This window comes from Thamnophis sirtalis, unplaced genomic scaffold (assembly GCF_051295495.1).
Source record: "Thamnophis sirtalis isolate CommonGarterSnake01/CBP01778 unplaced genomic scaffold, rThaSir2_p1.2 scaffold_13, whole genome shotgun sequence".
NCBI lineage: Eukaryota > Metazoa > Chordata > Lepidosauria > Squamata > Natricidae > Thamnophis > Thamnophis sirtalis.
Window position 1 is genome coordinate 42,652,255 of NW_028261393.1, and position 18,029 is coordinate 42,670,283.

The window sequence follows — 18,029 nt, forward strand, 5'->3', positions numbered from 1 at the left end:
GGAAGACATTCCAAGAACTATACACCTTCTCCCTGTTTCTCATCCATAAGTTGAAAACTTAATGTAAACCACTTTAAACTTGATTGTAAAAAAATATATCAATTTTTAGAACAGAGTTGTCAAAATCTGGAATATCTTCCCCGATTCAGTAGTTTCAGCTACTAACTTTCACAGTTTTAAGCCTGACTTAACTTCTGTGGATCTCCACTCATATTTAAGAGATTCCTAAGAGGGGTGGGTGGGTGTAAGTGCACTAGCATGCCCCTTGTCCCTGTCACATTTTATTTATGTTTTTCATTTTGCTCCTTAGAATTTGTAATTTTCATTTGATAAATAAATAAAATAAAATAAATGTTATTTCCATCTTTAGTTCTTTATCTCTGACATTAAATGCCAACCAGTCTGTAACTTTCAGATATGATGAAGACAATGACAGTGATGTATCTATAGCTGGGGTGTCAAACTCAAGGCCCGGGAGTGCTTAGATCTCCCTGGAAACAGCTAAGGACTGGCCCCAGTGAAAACGGAGCATGGGACGGCCACGTGCTGTCTGCCCGGTTTCTGTTTTTACTGACAGAGGGCTGCAGGAGGCCGTTGCGGCTGAAAATGGAGCTTAGGAGCCCGTTTTCACTGGCAAAGTGCTCGGGTTGCCACAGGCACCTCCGACATGAGTGACGTCAAGCTGGCCATGCCCTCTCTGGGCACACCCACCCTGGCCCCCTGAGGTCAAACTCTGATATGGCGCTCAATGAAATCAAGTTTGACACCCCTGATCTATAGGCTACAAAACAGGAGCCAACATTTTAAGTTTCCTGCAGTGAAAACTCTGGAACTTGGGAGTTTAAAGGTATCCCTGTTTTCGGAACTTCTAGGCAGCTTTTCAAGACTTTTGGAGATGCCCATGAAACATTCATGGTCCTAATTCATCAATGTTCCTGCAATGACCCCTTTTTACTAAGTATCGCCTGGGGTGACAATCCTAGTGTAAGACTGTGATTGTGATAAGTCTAGAGAACGTAGATGCATCACTTCTCTGTAGCTTGCAAAAGCCATGGGCGTATTACTGTGGAGATCCCTTGGGATTTCATGCTTTGCAGTTGAAGCTATTCCTTGTTACCAGTAGTTGAAAAGAAGAGCTAGGCAAGGCTCAGGTAAATAAATAAAGCACCTTGCTGGTGAAATAATAGGGCACTTTACAGCTCTAAAGCTAATAAGCATGGTTCATCCATCTTCTTAACGGCAAGGATATACTGATAGCTGAAGGCAAAGCTACATCCTAACAATATAGAAGTCAAGAATTTTTATATACCGTTCTTGGTAAGAAGTTTTGAGCTCTTAAAGACTAAAGCAGTTTTAGTGTCATGCAGGCCTCTTGAGATATGTGGGGAGCATAGTATTAGAGAAGGGGAGGGGAATGATAAAAAGAAAAGAGAAAGTTTTATCTTAAGAGTTCTACTTACCTGTGATTACATGCATTATTTGATGGAAAAGCTTTTCAATACAGGGCCATGCGATGGAAACCTTACTTTTTATTTCGCTCGTGAGAAATGGAGGTGCATCTTCTAATGCAGTTTAGATGTTCTAATGAATTTAGAAGGAGATGGAAGACTTCTCACTGAGATTTTATTTATTTATTAGTTTGTCAAACGTGTACAAGAAAGCAGGTAAAAGTATGAACATGGACCTGAATAAAGAAAATGTATACAAATAAATGGGGACAGGAGGACAGGGACATTAGGCACGCTGGTGTGCTTATGCATGCCCCCCCCCTTTTATGGACCTCTTAGGAATGGGGTGAGGTCCATGGTAGACAATTTAAGGTTGAAGCTGTGAGGGTTTGGGGTCTGGGTTTTTCAATCTGCAGTAGCCACGATTCTGAATAAACTTTTCATAATTCTCATTAGCCATATGATGGAGATAATTTCTACTGCTGAAACAAAAGCAATATTTAGACAGCGAGCAGGACTTTTGATAGATGTTACACGTGCTTTTCGGTAGTTATATGTAATCTCTCAGGAGTGGATTAGATCAGTCGGGCTGGGAGAGGAGAACGAATGCAATTATTATCCCTCAAACTGTGAAGGGTAACAAAATATCAGATCAAAGGGTGTCTTCTTCCTCCAGCCTGAAGAGCCACAAGAATTAGGAGAGAAAAAACGATGAAACAAATAAAAGGGAAGCCGCTTGAAACCCAACTGAAAAAGTAGAGTACAAAGCAAACACATTGATAAAAGGAAGAAAAATGGTTGCATGTTAATCCTTCTGTCACAAGCAGTGAAATGTTCTTTCAGTTGTTGACCTTCATGAGGACAACTCATTGTCTTCATCTGGGACATAACCAGGCACACCTACCAGTATCTCCGACAAATGATCAATTGGCTAGCTATTCTGACCATTTCAAGTCCCTCCCAATATGCAACAGTCCTCAAGTCCTCCTCCTCCTCCTTCTTCCTCTTCCTCTTCCTCTCCTTTTCCTTCTCTTCTTCCTCTTCTTCTTCTTCCTCTTTCTCTCCTTTTCCTTCTCTTCTTCTTCTTCTTCCTCCTCCTCCTCCTCTTCCTCCTCTTCCTCTCCTCCTTGTCATCTTCTTTTTCTCCTCCTCCCCCTTGTCGTTCTCCTTCTTCTCCTTCTCATTCTTACCGTTTTCGTTCTTTTCGTTCCCCCTCCACCACCCCCTTGTACCTGTGACATATACGGATATGTTGTCACTTGCTTTGGAAGACTTAGTCATACTGAAGATTTTTAATGGTGAGAAAATAGATTTTCCGGAATATTCTTTCCATCATGAACTCCAACCTTAGAAGATAAAGACTCTGAACAATAAAAACAAGAAATCCAGTATTTTCAAAAAGAAAAAAAGACGTTTTCCACTTCTCTCAATCACTGGTGAAAAGGAAGCACAATCAATCAGAGAATTGTTCATCCCAGAGATAAATACACTATAGGAGGTGTTGGAGTTTTCATTCACATCTGTCAGCTTTCATTCCAGGCTGAATATTGGATTTGTACTGCAGCTTATGGTTCTTTTTTGGGGGGGGGGGAGGAGAACCAAATCAGAAAACTTCTCTATTTACTCTGTTATGAACAGCAATGTGTTCTCACCTTTCTTTTAAGATTGATTAGTTTTTAAGGTGCTCTTTTCACACAATATACCCCACCATATTAACTGCACAGGTAGGTATTCCGGTTAGGTATTCTTTACTCGTAGGGAAAAGAAAATTTTAGCAACTTGAAGGATTATTTGCTAATTGATTTTTAAAAAGCATAAAAATCAGGGTTAACCAGAGATTTTTCTAACTAGTCTTAGATGGGCATAATCTAATATATTTGGAAACGTACCCTGTTCAGCTTCATGGATCAGTCCACATGGAAGGGTTGAGATACCCTCATCTCTTCTTCAAATGTAGAAGGACAAGTTTTCTGGGCTCTGTCAACCCTTCAAGAGAGGAAAGGTCAAGAGAACAATAACACAGGGGATTGCAGAAATATTATATTATTGTAGGGTATAATAACAGAATCTTGAAAGCCTATCAAAGTTTCTGATCCAGCTTTTACTAAACCAAATCAAAGTGAGGTTATTTTGTTTCTTTCTCATACTTCCTTCAATCTCTGGACTCTTAAATCTCTTTATCCAAAACTTCTTCAACATCTGATCATTCTTGCAAGCCCCATTCCTTTAACAGTTTTTTTCAGTGCTGGTGTAACTTCAGTCTCTAAGCAAACTCTTGTAAATCTAGGACTAGCTAGACTCTTCCATGGAAGCTGAGATTTGGCCTGATCTTCTGTCAGCCTTTCAAAGTATGCCAGCTCAGAAACAGACACCATTTTTTAAAAAAAACCTCCCTTTTTATGACCCTGTACTCCCTTAATTTGAGGCAATTTGAGTCAGATTGATTGGATGGAGCTGAGCATTTACTGGCTGGATGCCTTTCCTGACACCATACAGAGTTCACAGCAGATATTTTCTCTTTGTGCCCTAGGAGAGAAACGTCTGCCACTATCTAGAATTGAATTCTCAACCTTCTGAGTGGGAGGTGAGCCTCTTTACCACTAGGCCACCATGCCGCTCTGTATCAAATGAGATACTAGAATTCAATTCTACTGGTAATTGGCTGTGGTAACACAGTCTTGAAAGCTTGACAACGTTTCTCTTATTCCAACTAGGGTCAAGATAGGGCAATCTGAAGTTTATTTCTCCTGCTCTCCTGTTCTTCCAGGGTAGGTTCATGTTTTACTCACAGTTGCTGCTCATTTCTTCATTTCCATATCCTTTTACATTCCGTTGACTTTTTGGAAACTAATTGAATATGGAGCTGTTCTGGAGGGCTTTTTTAAAATAGTTAAGAAAGAGCTATATGTTGCTTAAGCAAACTCATGGTTTTTATTGTTGTAATTACATTTATCGTAATGCCATGGATGTTTTATTTTCTATAAACTGCCAAAATTCACAGAACTGAAGTGGGCCTCAAATCGGACGAATAAGCATGCAAATAACAAGAGGATAGTATTTAATTGTGTTATAAAACGAGAAGGAGTTTTGTGGCCTCTTAAAAGCTGATTTATAACAACACGAATTCTGCCGGTAGTCTGGCTGATCAGATAGATACACAACCACAAGGCTTATTCACATTTAAAAGAATGCTCATAAAGTTCTTTCTGAGCTCTTCTCCTTCATTGTGGGGTTCTGAGAGAGTGAGGCTGTTTCACACCCCAAGATATAGGTGAAAACAGCAACTTTTGTCAGCTCTCTCCAGTTTGAATTCTGATGTGTTCAAGTAAATGGCCATCTTTCATCTCATTTGCTTTATTTGTGCTTTTTTGAAAGAAAACATTAATACAGGTAGTCCTCAACTTACACCAGTACATTCAGTAACCGTTTAAAGTTGAGCAGGACTGAAAAAAGTAGCTTATTACTGTTTTTTACACTTATGACCATTGAAATCATCCGTGTGGTCATGCGAATACAATGGAATGGAATGGAATGGAATAGAATAGAATAGAATAGAATAACAGAGTTGGAAGGGACCTTGGAGATCTTCTAGTCTTAGGCAGGTAACCCTACACAACTACAGACAAATGTTTATCCAACATCTTCTTAAAGACTTCCAGTGTTGGAGCATTCACAACTTCTGCAGGCAAGTTGTTCCACTGATTAATTGTTCTAATTGTCAGGAAATTTCTCCTTAGTTCTATGTTGCTTCTCTCCTTGATTAGTTTCCACCCTTTGCTTCTTGTCCTGCCTTCAGGGGCTTTGGAGAATAGTTTGACTCCCTCTTCTTTGTGGCAACCCCTGAGATGTTAGAACACTGCTATCATGTCTCCCCTAGTCCTCCTTTTCATTAAACTAGACATACCCAGTTCCTGCAACCGTTCTTCATATGTTTTAGCCTCCAGTCCCCTCATCTTTGTTACTCTTCTCCGCACTCTTTCTGGAATCTCCACATCTTTTTTACAAAGTTCAGATATTTGGCAGCTTACTCATATTTATGACATTTACTATTTCCTGGAGTCACGCAAGCCTTTTGCGACCTTCTGACCAGCAAAGTCAATGGGAAAGCCAGATCCACTTAACAGCCAGGTTACTCACTTACCAACTGCAATGATTCACTTAACAAATGTGTTCAAGACAAGTCATAAAGTGGGGCAAAACTGTCTTGCTTAGAAACAGAAATTTTGGGTTCAATGATAGTCACAAGTTGAAGATTATTGAAGAAAGAATCAAATGAACTATTATTGTACTGTTGTGACTATGGGTATCTGTCAGGTTTCCGAAAGAAGGCCCAATTGGTTCATGAGCCTTGACCCAAGTTTCAAAAGATAATCAGTCTTTTATTAGGAGCACCATTTTGGCAATACCGTATTGCAGTCCGATCTAAGCCTCATTTGAATTATAGCTGAACTTTACTACTGCTCCTTCCCTCCCCTCAGTCTGTGTCATAAATCACATTCCCCAATGAGGTGCACCCCTCCCAAGCCTGCTGTGGTAATCTGACCCTAGCCGAAGGTATGCGTGGAATGTGCTGCCCCCCCCACCTTTCTGCACCATGGCAACTTTATGAATTGACAATGGGTCTATGTGTGTCTTTATTTGTTTTGTAAATAACAGGGATTGTCCATAAAGGCAATGGAGAGAACATATTCATCGCACAGCAGCCAGCAGTGGTCTCCACCGTCATGGGCAATGGGCACCAGAGGAGTGTCTCCTGCACCAATTGTAACGGTCCTTCTCACAGCAGCAAACTGTTTGCGCCTGTGGCCCTTGCATCCGGCACCGATGGGAGCATCTATATTGGTGATTTCAATTTTGTCCGAAGGCTTCTTCCTTCAGGAAACTCTATTAGCATCCTGGAACTAAGGTAAAAATATCACAGGAGTGATGTATTAAAATCCTCAGCAAGGGTATACAAGGGATATCTGTTGGGTCATCTTTCCTCTTTTCCAAAGCAAAAAAAAAACACTTTACATTAAGAAAATAACATATCAAAGCATATTTTGCAACTTACAGTATATATTTAACTGACTCCAGTTATTCACAGAATATAACAGAGTTGGAAGGAACTCTATATCCTTTGAGACAAATGGCTGTCCAATCTCTTAAGAGTCTTCAGTGATGGAGCATCCACAACTTCTGGTTAATTGTTCCACTGATAGATTATTAGTAATATAATAATTACTCATTATTGTCACTTTCTTGAACATGTATTTAGCAAGATAAATGTGAATCGCAACACAGAGAAATAAACTAGCTCTTGTATTTAAAGGCTCACCCTACTGTTTCGGTAGGAACTTTTTTTAAATTTATCACAAAGTTATGGTTTTTATGCAGATTCAATAGGCTGCAGGATGGCTAATATGTTAATTGCCTAAAATATTTATGATCGTTTCTGTTAATATATTTATGTTATTGCATTTTCTTTTGCTTTCTTTTTTTTTTTTACTTTTGCCTCTGCGTGAATCTCCATTCAAGAAACAGGGACACCAGACACAGGTATGAAAATTATGATCTTATGAACAATTACTTCTTCTTCCTTTTTCTCTTCCTCCTCCTGTTCCTCCTCCTCCTGTTCCTCCTCTTCTTCTTCCTCCTCCTCCTCCTCTCCCTCCTCTTCTTCTTCTTCCTCTTCCTCTTCTTCATCTTCTTCCTCCTTTTCTTCTTTTTCTTCCTCCTTCTCCTCCTTCCTCCTCCTCCACCACCTCCTATTCCTCTTCTTCTTCCTTTTTCTCCTCCTCCTCCTCCTAGCGTATTCCCACAGGTGCAGGATCTGCTTGGATAACTGTCCAAATGTTGTTCTATAATTAATATTGAGGAAAAGCAATCAAAATTATCACTATTTCTATTGAAAAACCACATAGCAATTTGCCTTGGCCCTTATAAAAATTGCCAAGGTGGCTTTCCACCTGGCTCATCTGTAAAACTAATGATAATTTTGAATTATTTATAATTAGAATTTTCCAAAATGTACAAAAACAAGATAGAAAGCAACTGAAAACCTCAGCATTTAAATTTGGAGGAAAGGATAAATTAATACATTGAGGGAAAGAGTTAATTGCTTTACTCTTTAAAAATATGCATACAACTCTGGTTTGTTTGGCATGTTAATGATATGAAAGCTTGGTCCCCACCTTCCCAAGTCTAAAAAATATAGAACTTGGTCCTTTCCATGTTAGAGAACATCTCTACCCAGTGGTGGGATTCAGCCAGTTCGCACATATTCAGGAGAACCAGTTGTGAACTTTCTAAGCAGATTGGAGAACCGGTTCTTGGAAGAAATCTCCTTTTGTTTTTTTCCACTTTACAGGGCTAATACTGTAAGGAAGGCAGGAAGGGAACATTCTGGTGTTGTTTCTAGCCTAATCTGTATTGCCCTGCTTACAGAAACTGACTCTCCGGTTAACCCTTATTACAATGTAACAGCTGAGGCGAAACACCCATCGATATGAGTGACGTTGAGTTGGCCACACCCACATGACCACATGACTACTGCGCCCCACCTACCCAGCTGGTCATTAGGGCAGAGAACCAGTTCTTAAATTATTTGAATCCCACCACTGTCTCTGCCTATTGAATTTGTTAACTAGAAGTGGATAAGAGCATTGGTCACTGACTTGTAAGACTGTGCTGAAGAAAGTTTATAACATTTCGTAAGTAGAATGATGAGAACTTGACAGTTAAAATAAATAAGTGTGGGGGGAAAGCAACACTGAAAACTTTTCCCCAGTTCTAGCTTCAGGGGCTGATACAGCTGAATAAATCCTTAGATAAAGGATTGTGTGAAAGGCAGCTTCTGAACAGAAGGTTATAATTGGTTCTTCCCATTACCAGTAGAAGCAACAAAACATTTTCTCTGTCTGGCTATTTTCCAATATAATTTGTCTTCAGAGTTTGACTCAGAAGGTTTAGCATCTGTTGCCTCATGGCAGTGATTTTTTTTTAAATGAATACTTATTGGTGAATTCAGGTTTTTTCCCCCAGTGGGGGACAAACAGGGAGCTTTGTCTGATGTGTAGAAAATGGAAATGAAAATAAGTGGAGGAATTCATTGTTGAACAAAAAAAAACATTTTGAATTATACTCTATCACAAAGTGGACTCTAGAGCAGCGATCACCAACTGGTAGTCTGTGGACCACTGGTGGTCCACGAGACAATTTTGGTAGTCTGCAGAAAAAGTATTTGCATTTTTTATATTACGCTTAATCAGGGGTCCTCAAACTACGGCCCCTGGGCTGGATACGTGCAATGAATGCTTGTGTTCCTTCAGAGAGTTTAGGTTAGGTTTAGGTTTCGTTTTATTTATATGCCGCCCTATTCCCAGCGGGACTCAGGGTGGCGCACAAACCCAAAGGGGGAAAGGGAAACACAAAAACTACAAATACAAGCATTTAAAAATAACCAACAGACACAAATCGAGAGGGGAGGGGAACTCATCAACCCCAGGCCTGCCGACACAGCCAGGTTTTAACGGCTTTTCGGAAGGCCTGGAGAGAGGTGAGGGTCCAAATCTCTGCGGGGAGTTCGTTCCAAAGGGCCGGAGCTGCCACAGAGAAGGCCCTCCCCCGGGTAGTAGCCAGATGGCATTGGCTGGTAAACGGAACCCGGAGGAGGCCAGCCCTGTGTGATCTAATGGGTCTTTGGGAGATAATTGGCAGCAGGCGGTCTCTCAAGTACCCAGGTCCAATACCCCTTCTTCGAGGTCTTTTTGTGCAGATTGGAGAGGGGCAGAAATTCCAACTTGGGGTCTGCTTCAGCCTCCTGGTGTGGGGCTTTGGGCGAAGGCTGGAGGGAAGTGCTGCTGGTGGCAAAGAGCCGTAGGGCCTTATTCCAGTGGGACTGCATAATGCCCCGAAACTGGCGTACTATCTCAGCCCATTAAGCCTCTAGGCACCGGTACCTGGCCTTGCACTTCCGCACATCTTCTCTCTGCTTGGAAAGCCTATGCTCGTAGTCCTCAGTGAGGTGCTTCTGCTGAGCCTCCTTCTTGGTCAAATCCAATTTGAACTGAGCTGTTTTGCCAAGTCTTGTGGTGGCCACTTAGCTCCAGCAATTGCTTCCTGTTGGGACCCTAAGGATCCCGGGCGGGCAAGTGAGGAGTGGCTGGGAGGGGAGAGACGAGTAGAGGCTGGTGAGGCGCCGCTCGATGTGAGTGACATCAAGTTGGCCACGCCCACCCAGTCACATGACCACCTAGCCACACTTACCTAACCAGTCATTAGGCAGATTTTATTAGTGGTCCACAGGATTTAAAATTATGAATTTAGTGGTCCCTGGGGTCTAAAAGGTTGGTGACCCCCTGCTCTAGAGCATCTTGCAATACAGGAGTAGCCAATATTGGCAACTTTAAGACTTATGGACTTCAACTTCCAGAATTCCCCAGCCTAGTCTACCTTGACATTAGTTACTTTAAGACACAGCCTTCTCCTATTTGACCTCAGCTCTCTATTAAGATGTTTCCATGAAATTTGACTCTGAAGGTTTGCTTAATACAAAGTAATGCAGAAAGCATTGAATTTATAATATATCACTATCTTCTGTGAGACCTCTAGCTTTGCATTCCAAAATTGCAATAGTCTGTTATAAATGTATAGGTGTCGGCTTTCATGGGTGTCAAACTTGCGGGGTCAATTTGTCGTCATGTGACGTTTTGGGGTGTTTTCCCCCTTATCAGAGCTGGGATGGGCGTGGCTTGCGCATAATGCATCTGAGCCATGGGGCGCCAGTTTGACACCCCTGGTCTAAACCATCCTGGTCCACTTCTCTAGTAACTTTAAGAGCACTTTTTTAAAAAAAAGTCAAAAACTTTCATTACAATGTGTTATAAACATCTGGCCCTTGATTAACAATATTGTTCAAAATAGATAGATGGAATAATCTCCACCTGGATGAAATATTTATTTATTTATTTATTTGTCAACAAGTACAAGGAAGCAAGCAAACACACTTAAAAAATGGCACAAATAAATGGATATAAATAAGCAAAACATAGGCATAAGCACATAAGAAAAGTACATATCAATGGGACAGTAGGACAGGGACGGTAGGCACACTGATGCCCTTATGCGCATCCCCTTAGGGACCTCTTAAGAAACACGTAAGGTCCACGGTAGACAGCTTAAGGTAAAAGGTATGGGAGTTAGAGGAATTAACAACAGGATCGGGGAGAGTGTTCCACACATATATTACTCTATTGCTGAAATCGTTTTTCCTGCAATCAAGATTAGAATGGATTACATTTAATTTGTATCTATTGATAGCCCTTGTGTTATTGCAGTTGAAGTGAAAACAGTCATTAACTGGTAGGACATTATGGCAGATGATCTTGTGCACTAAGCTCAGGTCGGAATGTAGATGGCATAGTTCATGGTTATCCAGGCCTAAAATTTCAAGCCTGGAGGTATACAGAATTTTATTACGAGCAGAGGAGTTGAGTACTCTTCTTGTAAAATACCTCTGGACCCTCTCTAAGGTTTTGATGTTTGAAATGCAGTGTGGGTTCCAGGCAGATGAGCTGTATTCAAGGATAGGTCTGGCAAAGGTTTTGCATGCCCTAGTTAGCAGCACAGCATTACCAGAGAGAAAACTACATGGTATAAGTTTGACAACTCTTGACTGCCTTTTTGGCAATTATTTTGACAATTATTCTGACAATTATTCCGTTGTCTTGCTTTCAGTACAACTTCCTGCCCCTAATTATGATTGTGTTTCCCTGCCTATGAAGATTCTGAGTCATCCAGGTCATGATTGCCCCAAAAGTGCTCTTCAAATGGCAACTGTTCTTTTTTTTCCTTGAAGATGTTTCACTTCTCTTGGCTTCTCATCCAAGAAGCTTCTTCAGAGCCGTGGAAGCTTTTTAGATGAGAAGTGAAATGTCTTCAAACACAAAACAAAGGAAGTCCAATTGCCTGTTGAAAAGCAGCTTTGGAACATTGTGTTTTCCTGTTCCTTCATTCCACACCCCTTACTACTCAGTCCAATCATGCAGTCAGTTCCTGTGTCAGATTCGGGTTAATGTCAGAGTTCCAAATAGCATCCAAAAGTAAATCAGAGTCCAAGGCAAAGTTTGTGTAGCTGTTCCGGCTCTGTGGAATGAGCTACCAGCAGAGATCCAGACCCTTCCCACCCTCGTGGCCTTCCAAAAAGCCACCAAAACCTGGCTGTTCCGACAGGCCTGGGGTTGCTGATTTTCAAATCAGGTTCAACCCCCAGTTAAACCAAATGTATGTTGTGTTTTTTAAATTGTTTGTATTGTTTGTATTCTTCCCCTGTGTGTTATTTTATCTCATTTCGTATTTGTAAGCCGCCTGGAGTCCCCCGGATTGGGCGGCATATAAACTCATTAAATTGCGAAATTGCGAATTACTCAAAGTTCCAATTTATTAAGAGAGCCATGTTGGCACATCTGGGGAAACCCGAATCTGAAAGCTTCCCAGTTTTCCCCACCCAGTTGAAAGTTCAAGATCTTGCCCCCACACCCACAAGTCCATCACATGGTCCAATTTCCCACTGCCATGCTGGATCCTCCCTTCCAGTTCTGGCCAGGTGCAGAGACAAAGGATGACATTGGTTTTCTGGAAAGAAAATCCCCCCTCCCATTTTCCCACAGTAGAAAATGCACAGTAGAATAATAGAAAGTGTGGCAGTCCTGAGATCCATCAGAAAAGATGGGTGCAGGCCTGACAGGCTGTCCCAGAGTAAAGTTCCTTGTAACCAGCTACTTGAAGATGCTATGATGTCAGTGGAAGATAATGGGCACCTTCGAATATCAGCCTCTAATTAGCAAGTGATTACCTCCCAAGATTTATCTCATCTCTCTTCATTAAGGAAGTTCAAGTCGGCTATCTGACCCTCTATTAGAATTCCCTTGGCAACCATCTCAAGTTACACACTGACAAAAATAGCTGTAATAGAACTGAAGACTTCAAATAAAAACAACACATAACATAACTGATTCTTGGTAGACCTTCCCTTCTTTTTTCTTTTTTTTTAATCCCTAAAGGAATCAGTCTACTGCGGAAAGGCCATCTAACTTTATTTGTTAGTCTTTTATTAACACGAAGATCCCACGTGGATGAAATATGAACGTGCTTTTCAAGGACTGCATGAAGTAGATTCTCACAACATTTTTAACTGCAAGGTGTTTAAGGCTGCATCACTGTATGAACACATGCTAAACATGGAATTGTTCTGACCTGGGCTTATCGAGAGCCTGAAGAAAATCCTTGTCCTGACAAAAAACCCTTTTATTAATTTGCTGTGAATTCTGCTCATTCACATCCAGCAAAGTCTTTCGAGGGAGGATTTATAGTCACAGACCTTACCTGGCTTGGAGAGCTGCCAGGCCAACATCTGCAGAACTTAGCAAGGAGTCTCTGAGAGTCACAAACCAATGAAGTGAACTACCGTATCTTTCGGAGTACAAGACACACCTTTTTACCTCCAAAAAGAGGGTGAAAATCTGGGTGCGATTTATACTCCGAATGTAGCCCCACCCACTTAGTCCGCGCATCAGATTTTTGGGTGGTTCCAGATAGCGGGGATCCTCACTTCCACATGGAGCCTGATTTCCGAAGCGGCCTAGGAAATTGCATTGAAAGCCTTTTGAAGGCCCCCTCAGGACCCGCCAAATGCTTGCCGCCCCTCTGACACCCGCTGAGCCTCCCCCCACCACAGACGTGCCTTCTCTTTTCCCCTGGCCAGATCCGCCACTTGCAACTTGAGGATCATGGAGGAAAGAGCTTTCAGGTGGCAACGCCTTCTGCATGCACCGTTTTTGGAATCGGGGAGGGGATCCGCCACCTGAAAATGCTTTCCTCCATGATCCTCATGAGTGTCAGAAGGGCAGCAAGGGCTTGGTGGCTCCTGAGGGGGTTGAGCCTTCTCCGCTCGCAATGTCATCATTCTGAGGGCATTGCTGGCAGCTGCTTCCCGCAGCTCAGGAGACTCAACTCAGGCTTAGCTCAAGAGTTCAAAGAAGGCTTTGAATCTAGCTTGATTGTACCCCATTCCAGGTTTTTAACTTCCCCATTTAGCCTCCAGGGAAATCTAGCATCTCTGAGGCACCTCTCATTCCCAGGAGGAGGAGGAGGAGGAGGAGGAGGAGGAGGGCATATACAAAAGCCTCTGAGTAACTGGAGAAGAAAGCCATGCTTGGAACCTGCCGAAAACCACCACCTGAAAAGCACAGCTTTCTTTACCAGTTACTCAGAGGCTTTTTCATATGCCACCCTCCTCCTCCTGCTGAAAATGAGAGGTGCGTCAGAGACACTAGATTTCTCTGGACGCTATTATCGGGAAGTTAAAAACCTGGAACGGGGTACAATCAAGCTTGATTCAAAGGCTTTGGCTTTGGATCACTGCGCTGCCACCCAAAAATGTTGTTACAACGATCTCTGCAAAGCCCAATTCACCTACCCTTTCTCGGGCAGTTCCAGGCAGCAGAGATCACAGTAACAGCGTTTTGGAGTGGTAGCGAAGCGATCTCAGGATACTCCATTCCAGGTTTTTAACTTCCCAATCTGTTCCTCTTCTCTTCCTCCACCCCCACCTCCAATCTGCCCGGATCTGTCATGCAGCAAAGAGATCTGATAGCTGGGAGCCTGGCACCTGCTTTTGCACTGAGACTAAGGAAGCGGGGTTGTGAAGAGGGCTGTGAACAAGCCCGGTTGTTTAAGGAGGCAGCCTTGCCAGGTCACCTTCTTTGGGTTTTCCTTTTGCGGCTCAGGGACCACCACGAGGAACCATTAATCCCCACCCCCTCCTCGCCCAATGGGCCGTTCCCAGTCGAGCGCAGCAGCGGTGGTGGTTCAGCAGCCCCCACATGTCTTTCTCTCCTCACTGGAGAGAAGAAGAGAGCCGACTGCTGCTCCTTGGGCCAGCAGCTCTGCGTGGTCGCTGGTCAGAGGGAAGGGGGGGGGGAAATAAAGCGCAGAGAGCTATGTTTAGTCTGCCCTGCTCTGGGGAGGGGTAGAGAAAAGCCGATTTGAGATCGATAAAAGCCTTACCCTTTAGGATGATCAAGCCCCCACACATTGTGATTTTGCCCTCCCCGGCCCCCAGAAGCACTTTGCAGGCCTCCCAAACTCTCTGCATGCCTCAGTTTTCAGAGGGTTTAGGGGGCCGGGGAGGACAAAAACTTTTTAAAAAAATTTACCTCTTCAAAATCTTGGTGTGTCTCCTGCAAACTGCACTCCCCTTTCACTCCTTTTTTTATTTCCTCTGGGAGGGCCATTCATCATCCACCTGTGGCCTTACTCCCAAGTCGTCCCCTGTTCTTTAGCTGTTCCCTTCGTCTGGCAACTCTGCGCATGCGCACACTGGGAACAGGCTCCAGCTGTTTGTCTGCCTCACTGATGTCTGCCTCCGAAGGCAGCTGGTAACTGGCATACGGTTCTGCCCCCCTCTCTGCCTCCGACACAGAGCCCTCATCAGAGCCTTTCGCAGACCCCAGGACTGGCCCATGTTCCTCCCCAACCTCCTCACTGTCCGAATCTGCTGCCCACTCCACTGGCCCCCGGAAGGCTACAACAGTAGTCTTAACCTTGGTTTGTTTGGAGCTTTTTGTTCCATGGAAAGGTGCTTTGACATTTTCTTCTTAAGTTTATCTTACAACTTGTCAACTCTCTAGCTTTCTATGATGGGAGAGAGAGAGCATAATCTTATTTATTTGCTTCCTTATTGTATCCAGACTTAAAAGTTGCTTCAGTTGTCAATTGCTCTAAGCAGCTTACATTCCAGTTACAGTAGAAAGATCAGAACTTTACATGCACACACACAAAAAAAACGCAGTGGTAATCCTGTCACACCAAGAAGCAACCATCCAAAATCCGTTTGTTCAGAGCTTCCCCATCAGATCCTGCTCCAAAGGCTTGTGGGAATAAGCAGGTCTTGATCGTTTTTTTTAAGTGGTAAAAATGTGGTGCGTACCATCCTGAAGAAATTAGATGTCAAGTGGACACAAGCAGTGGTGAGATTCAAATAATTAAACAACTGGTTCTCTGCCCTAATGACCAGCTGGGAAGGCGTGGCTCGGTGGTCATGTGACTGGGTGGGTGTGGCCAACTCAACGTCACTCAGATCAATAGGCGTTTCACCTTAGCTGTTGCAATGTAATAAGCATTAACCAGAGAGGCAGTTTCTGTAAACAGGACAATAAAGATGAGGCTAGAAACAACACCAGAATGTTTCCTTCCTGCCTTCCTTATAGGATTAGCCCTGTAAAGTGGAAAGAAACAAACTGCCAACCTAGCAGTTCGAAAGCACATAAAAATGCTAGTAGAAAAATAGGGGCCACTTTTGGTGGGAAGGTAACAGTGTACCGTGCGCCTTCGGCGTTTAGTCATTGTTACACTGGTTTTTCCTTGTGCATTGGGAATGTTTTGAATATACATGATAATTGCTTTTATATGTGTTATGCATTTTATCTCGAATTATACCACTTGCATAAAATGACCATATATATATATATAAATAATTTTGAATACAAGTAAGACAAACATAATATACAAAACATAAACATAATATACAAAAAAAGAAAAAAAATACAAATATTATAGTGCACCTCCCTGGAGACCATGTTTATTATTTCTTTTTATTATTTTTATTATTTTTATTATTTATTATATTTTATTATTTATTATATTTTATTATTTATTATATTTTATTATTTATTATATTTTATCATTTATTATATTTTATTATTTATTATATTTTATCATTTTATTATATTTTATTTTTATATTTTTATTATATTTCTTCTTCTATAACAACTAAAGAATATACAATATATTCCAACTGTGCCCTTATCCCCTCCAAAAATACCTATATTCCTGAGTAGATTTATTCCCTTTGCCTTCCACCAACATTTTTTATAAAATCGCCTCATATTTCATTATAATTGTTTACTTTAATCATTCCTTTTTAAAATTTAATTTCTGTTGTTAATTTATCAGTTGTTGCCATACTCCAGATTTCACTATACCATTCATTTCTTTGAATATCCCAATTTCATCCCCAATATTTAGCCATCACTAATCTAGCTGCCATTGTCGAATTTACAATCAATTCCTTTTTTGTTTCATTTATATCTCGTTTTTCCACCAGCAACAGTAATGCAATCCATGCAATGTATCTAAATTTACATTCAAAAGTGCTCTAATTTCCCTAAACACTATGTCAATCCCAACCCCACCACATATGTATATATGTTACAACCTCTTTCTCACACCTCCAACAAATATTAGTGTATATTTAGCATCTATTTGATTTAATTTATGCGGTGTTAGGTACCACCTCCATATCACTTTATATACGACCTTTTTATTTAAAGAAATCAGAATAACGTAGCAAATTTGAGGCCACAGGAGAATTTTCATTTCATTTTTTCATTTTCACTTTATTTGTATGCCGCCCTTTTCCCTGGGGGGACTCAGGGCGGCTCACAGTTCAAAAGGGGGGGGGGAGGACAAACAATTTACAACATGGAGACACTACATCATTTAAGAACACAACAGTCATACAATTCGAGTGGGGTTAGAACAGATGAAGATTCCTTCATCGTCAGTTACTTTCATCCTGTCTTTCTCCTTTTCTGTTTTTTAGCACGAGTCCAGCACACAAGTATTATCTCGCTATGGATCCGGCCTCAGAATCCCTTTATTTGTCAGATACAAACACCAGAAAGGTCTACAAGGTGAAATCCCTCAGTGAAACCAAGGATTTGGCCAAAAACTATGAGGTTGTGGCAGGTACTGGGGAACAGTGTCTTCCGTTTGACCAAAGTCACTGTGGTGATGGAGGACGGGCATCCGAAGCAGCTCTTCACAGCCCACGAGGTAGGATATATATATATATTTAAGTGCCGTATTTTTTCAAAGTATAAGACGCTCCGAAGTATAAGACGCACCTAGTTTTTGGGGTGGAAAACAAGGGGAAAAAATCTGCCTCTGCCTCCCAGCAATTTGCCTCCTTGCAACAAACAGCAAACAGTACAGACAATAGACACAGTTTGTGGTGTTACATTTTAGACTGTACTTGCACAGATGCTGTTAAAATTGATGTGGCTTTCTGGAAGTATAGTTATTCTCTGCTATTTAAAAGAAGCTGCAATAGCACTGGGCCTCTTCAGATCAAACATTTATTTTAAAAAGCTGTTTTGTTTTGTTGTCTAGAATAATAAAAGTAGTCTTTAAAAAATAAGTCTAATCATTCTGTAGGCATTTATAGTTATTGGTTTACCTCCTTGCAGCAAACAGCCTGATTAGCACAAGAAAAAAAATCTGCCTCTGCCTCCCAGCAATTTGCCTCATGGAGCAAACAGCAAGTTTCACTTTCAGTTTAAGTGCCCCTCCCGATCATCAGCTGTTTCATTCAGTGTATAAGACGCACCCAAATTTTCACCCTCTTTTAGGGGGAAAATGTGCATCTTATACTCCAAAAAATATGGTACAAGAAATCTACAAGAAATCCCAAAGAATAACAAGAAAGTCCGGTTGTCTCTTGAAAAAACACTTTTGGACGACTGTGTCCAGGATGACTGA

The 18,029-nt window shown here is 41.7% G+C and overlaps 1 protein-coding gene across 5 annotated transcripts in view; it reads left to right on the plus strand.

The window, feature by feature from the left end:
* TENM1 (teneurin transmembrane protein 1) overlaps positions 1-18,029 on the plus strand; it is a 647,679-nt gene that overhangs the window by 565,093 nt on the left and 64,557 nt on the right. For all 5 annotated transcript variants that reach the window (XM_087727833.1, XM_087727832.1, XM_087727835.1 and 2 more), the window contains exons 19-21: positions 6,105-6,354; positions 6,966-6,986; positions 17,092-17,324. In XM_087727833.1, the coding sequence (XP_087583959.1) occupies positions 6,105-6,354; positions 6,966-6,986; positions 17,092-17,324 (504 nt within the window). The remainder of the gene's footprint in view (positions 1-6,104; positions 6,355-6,965; positions 6,987-17,091; positions 17,325-18,029) is intronic.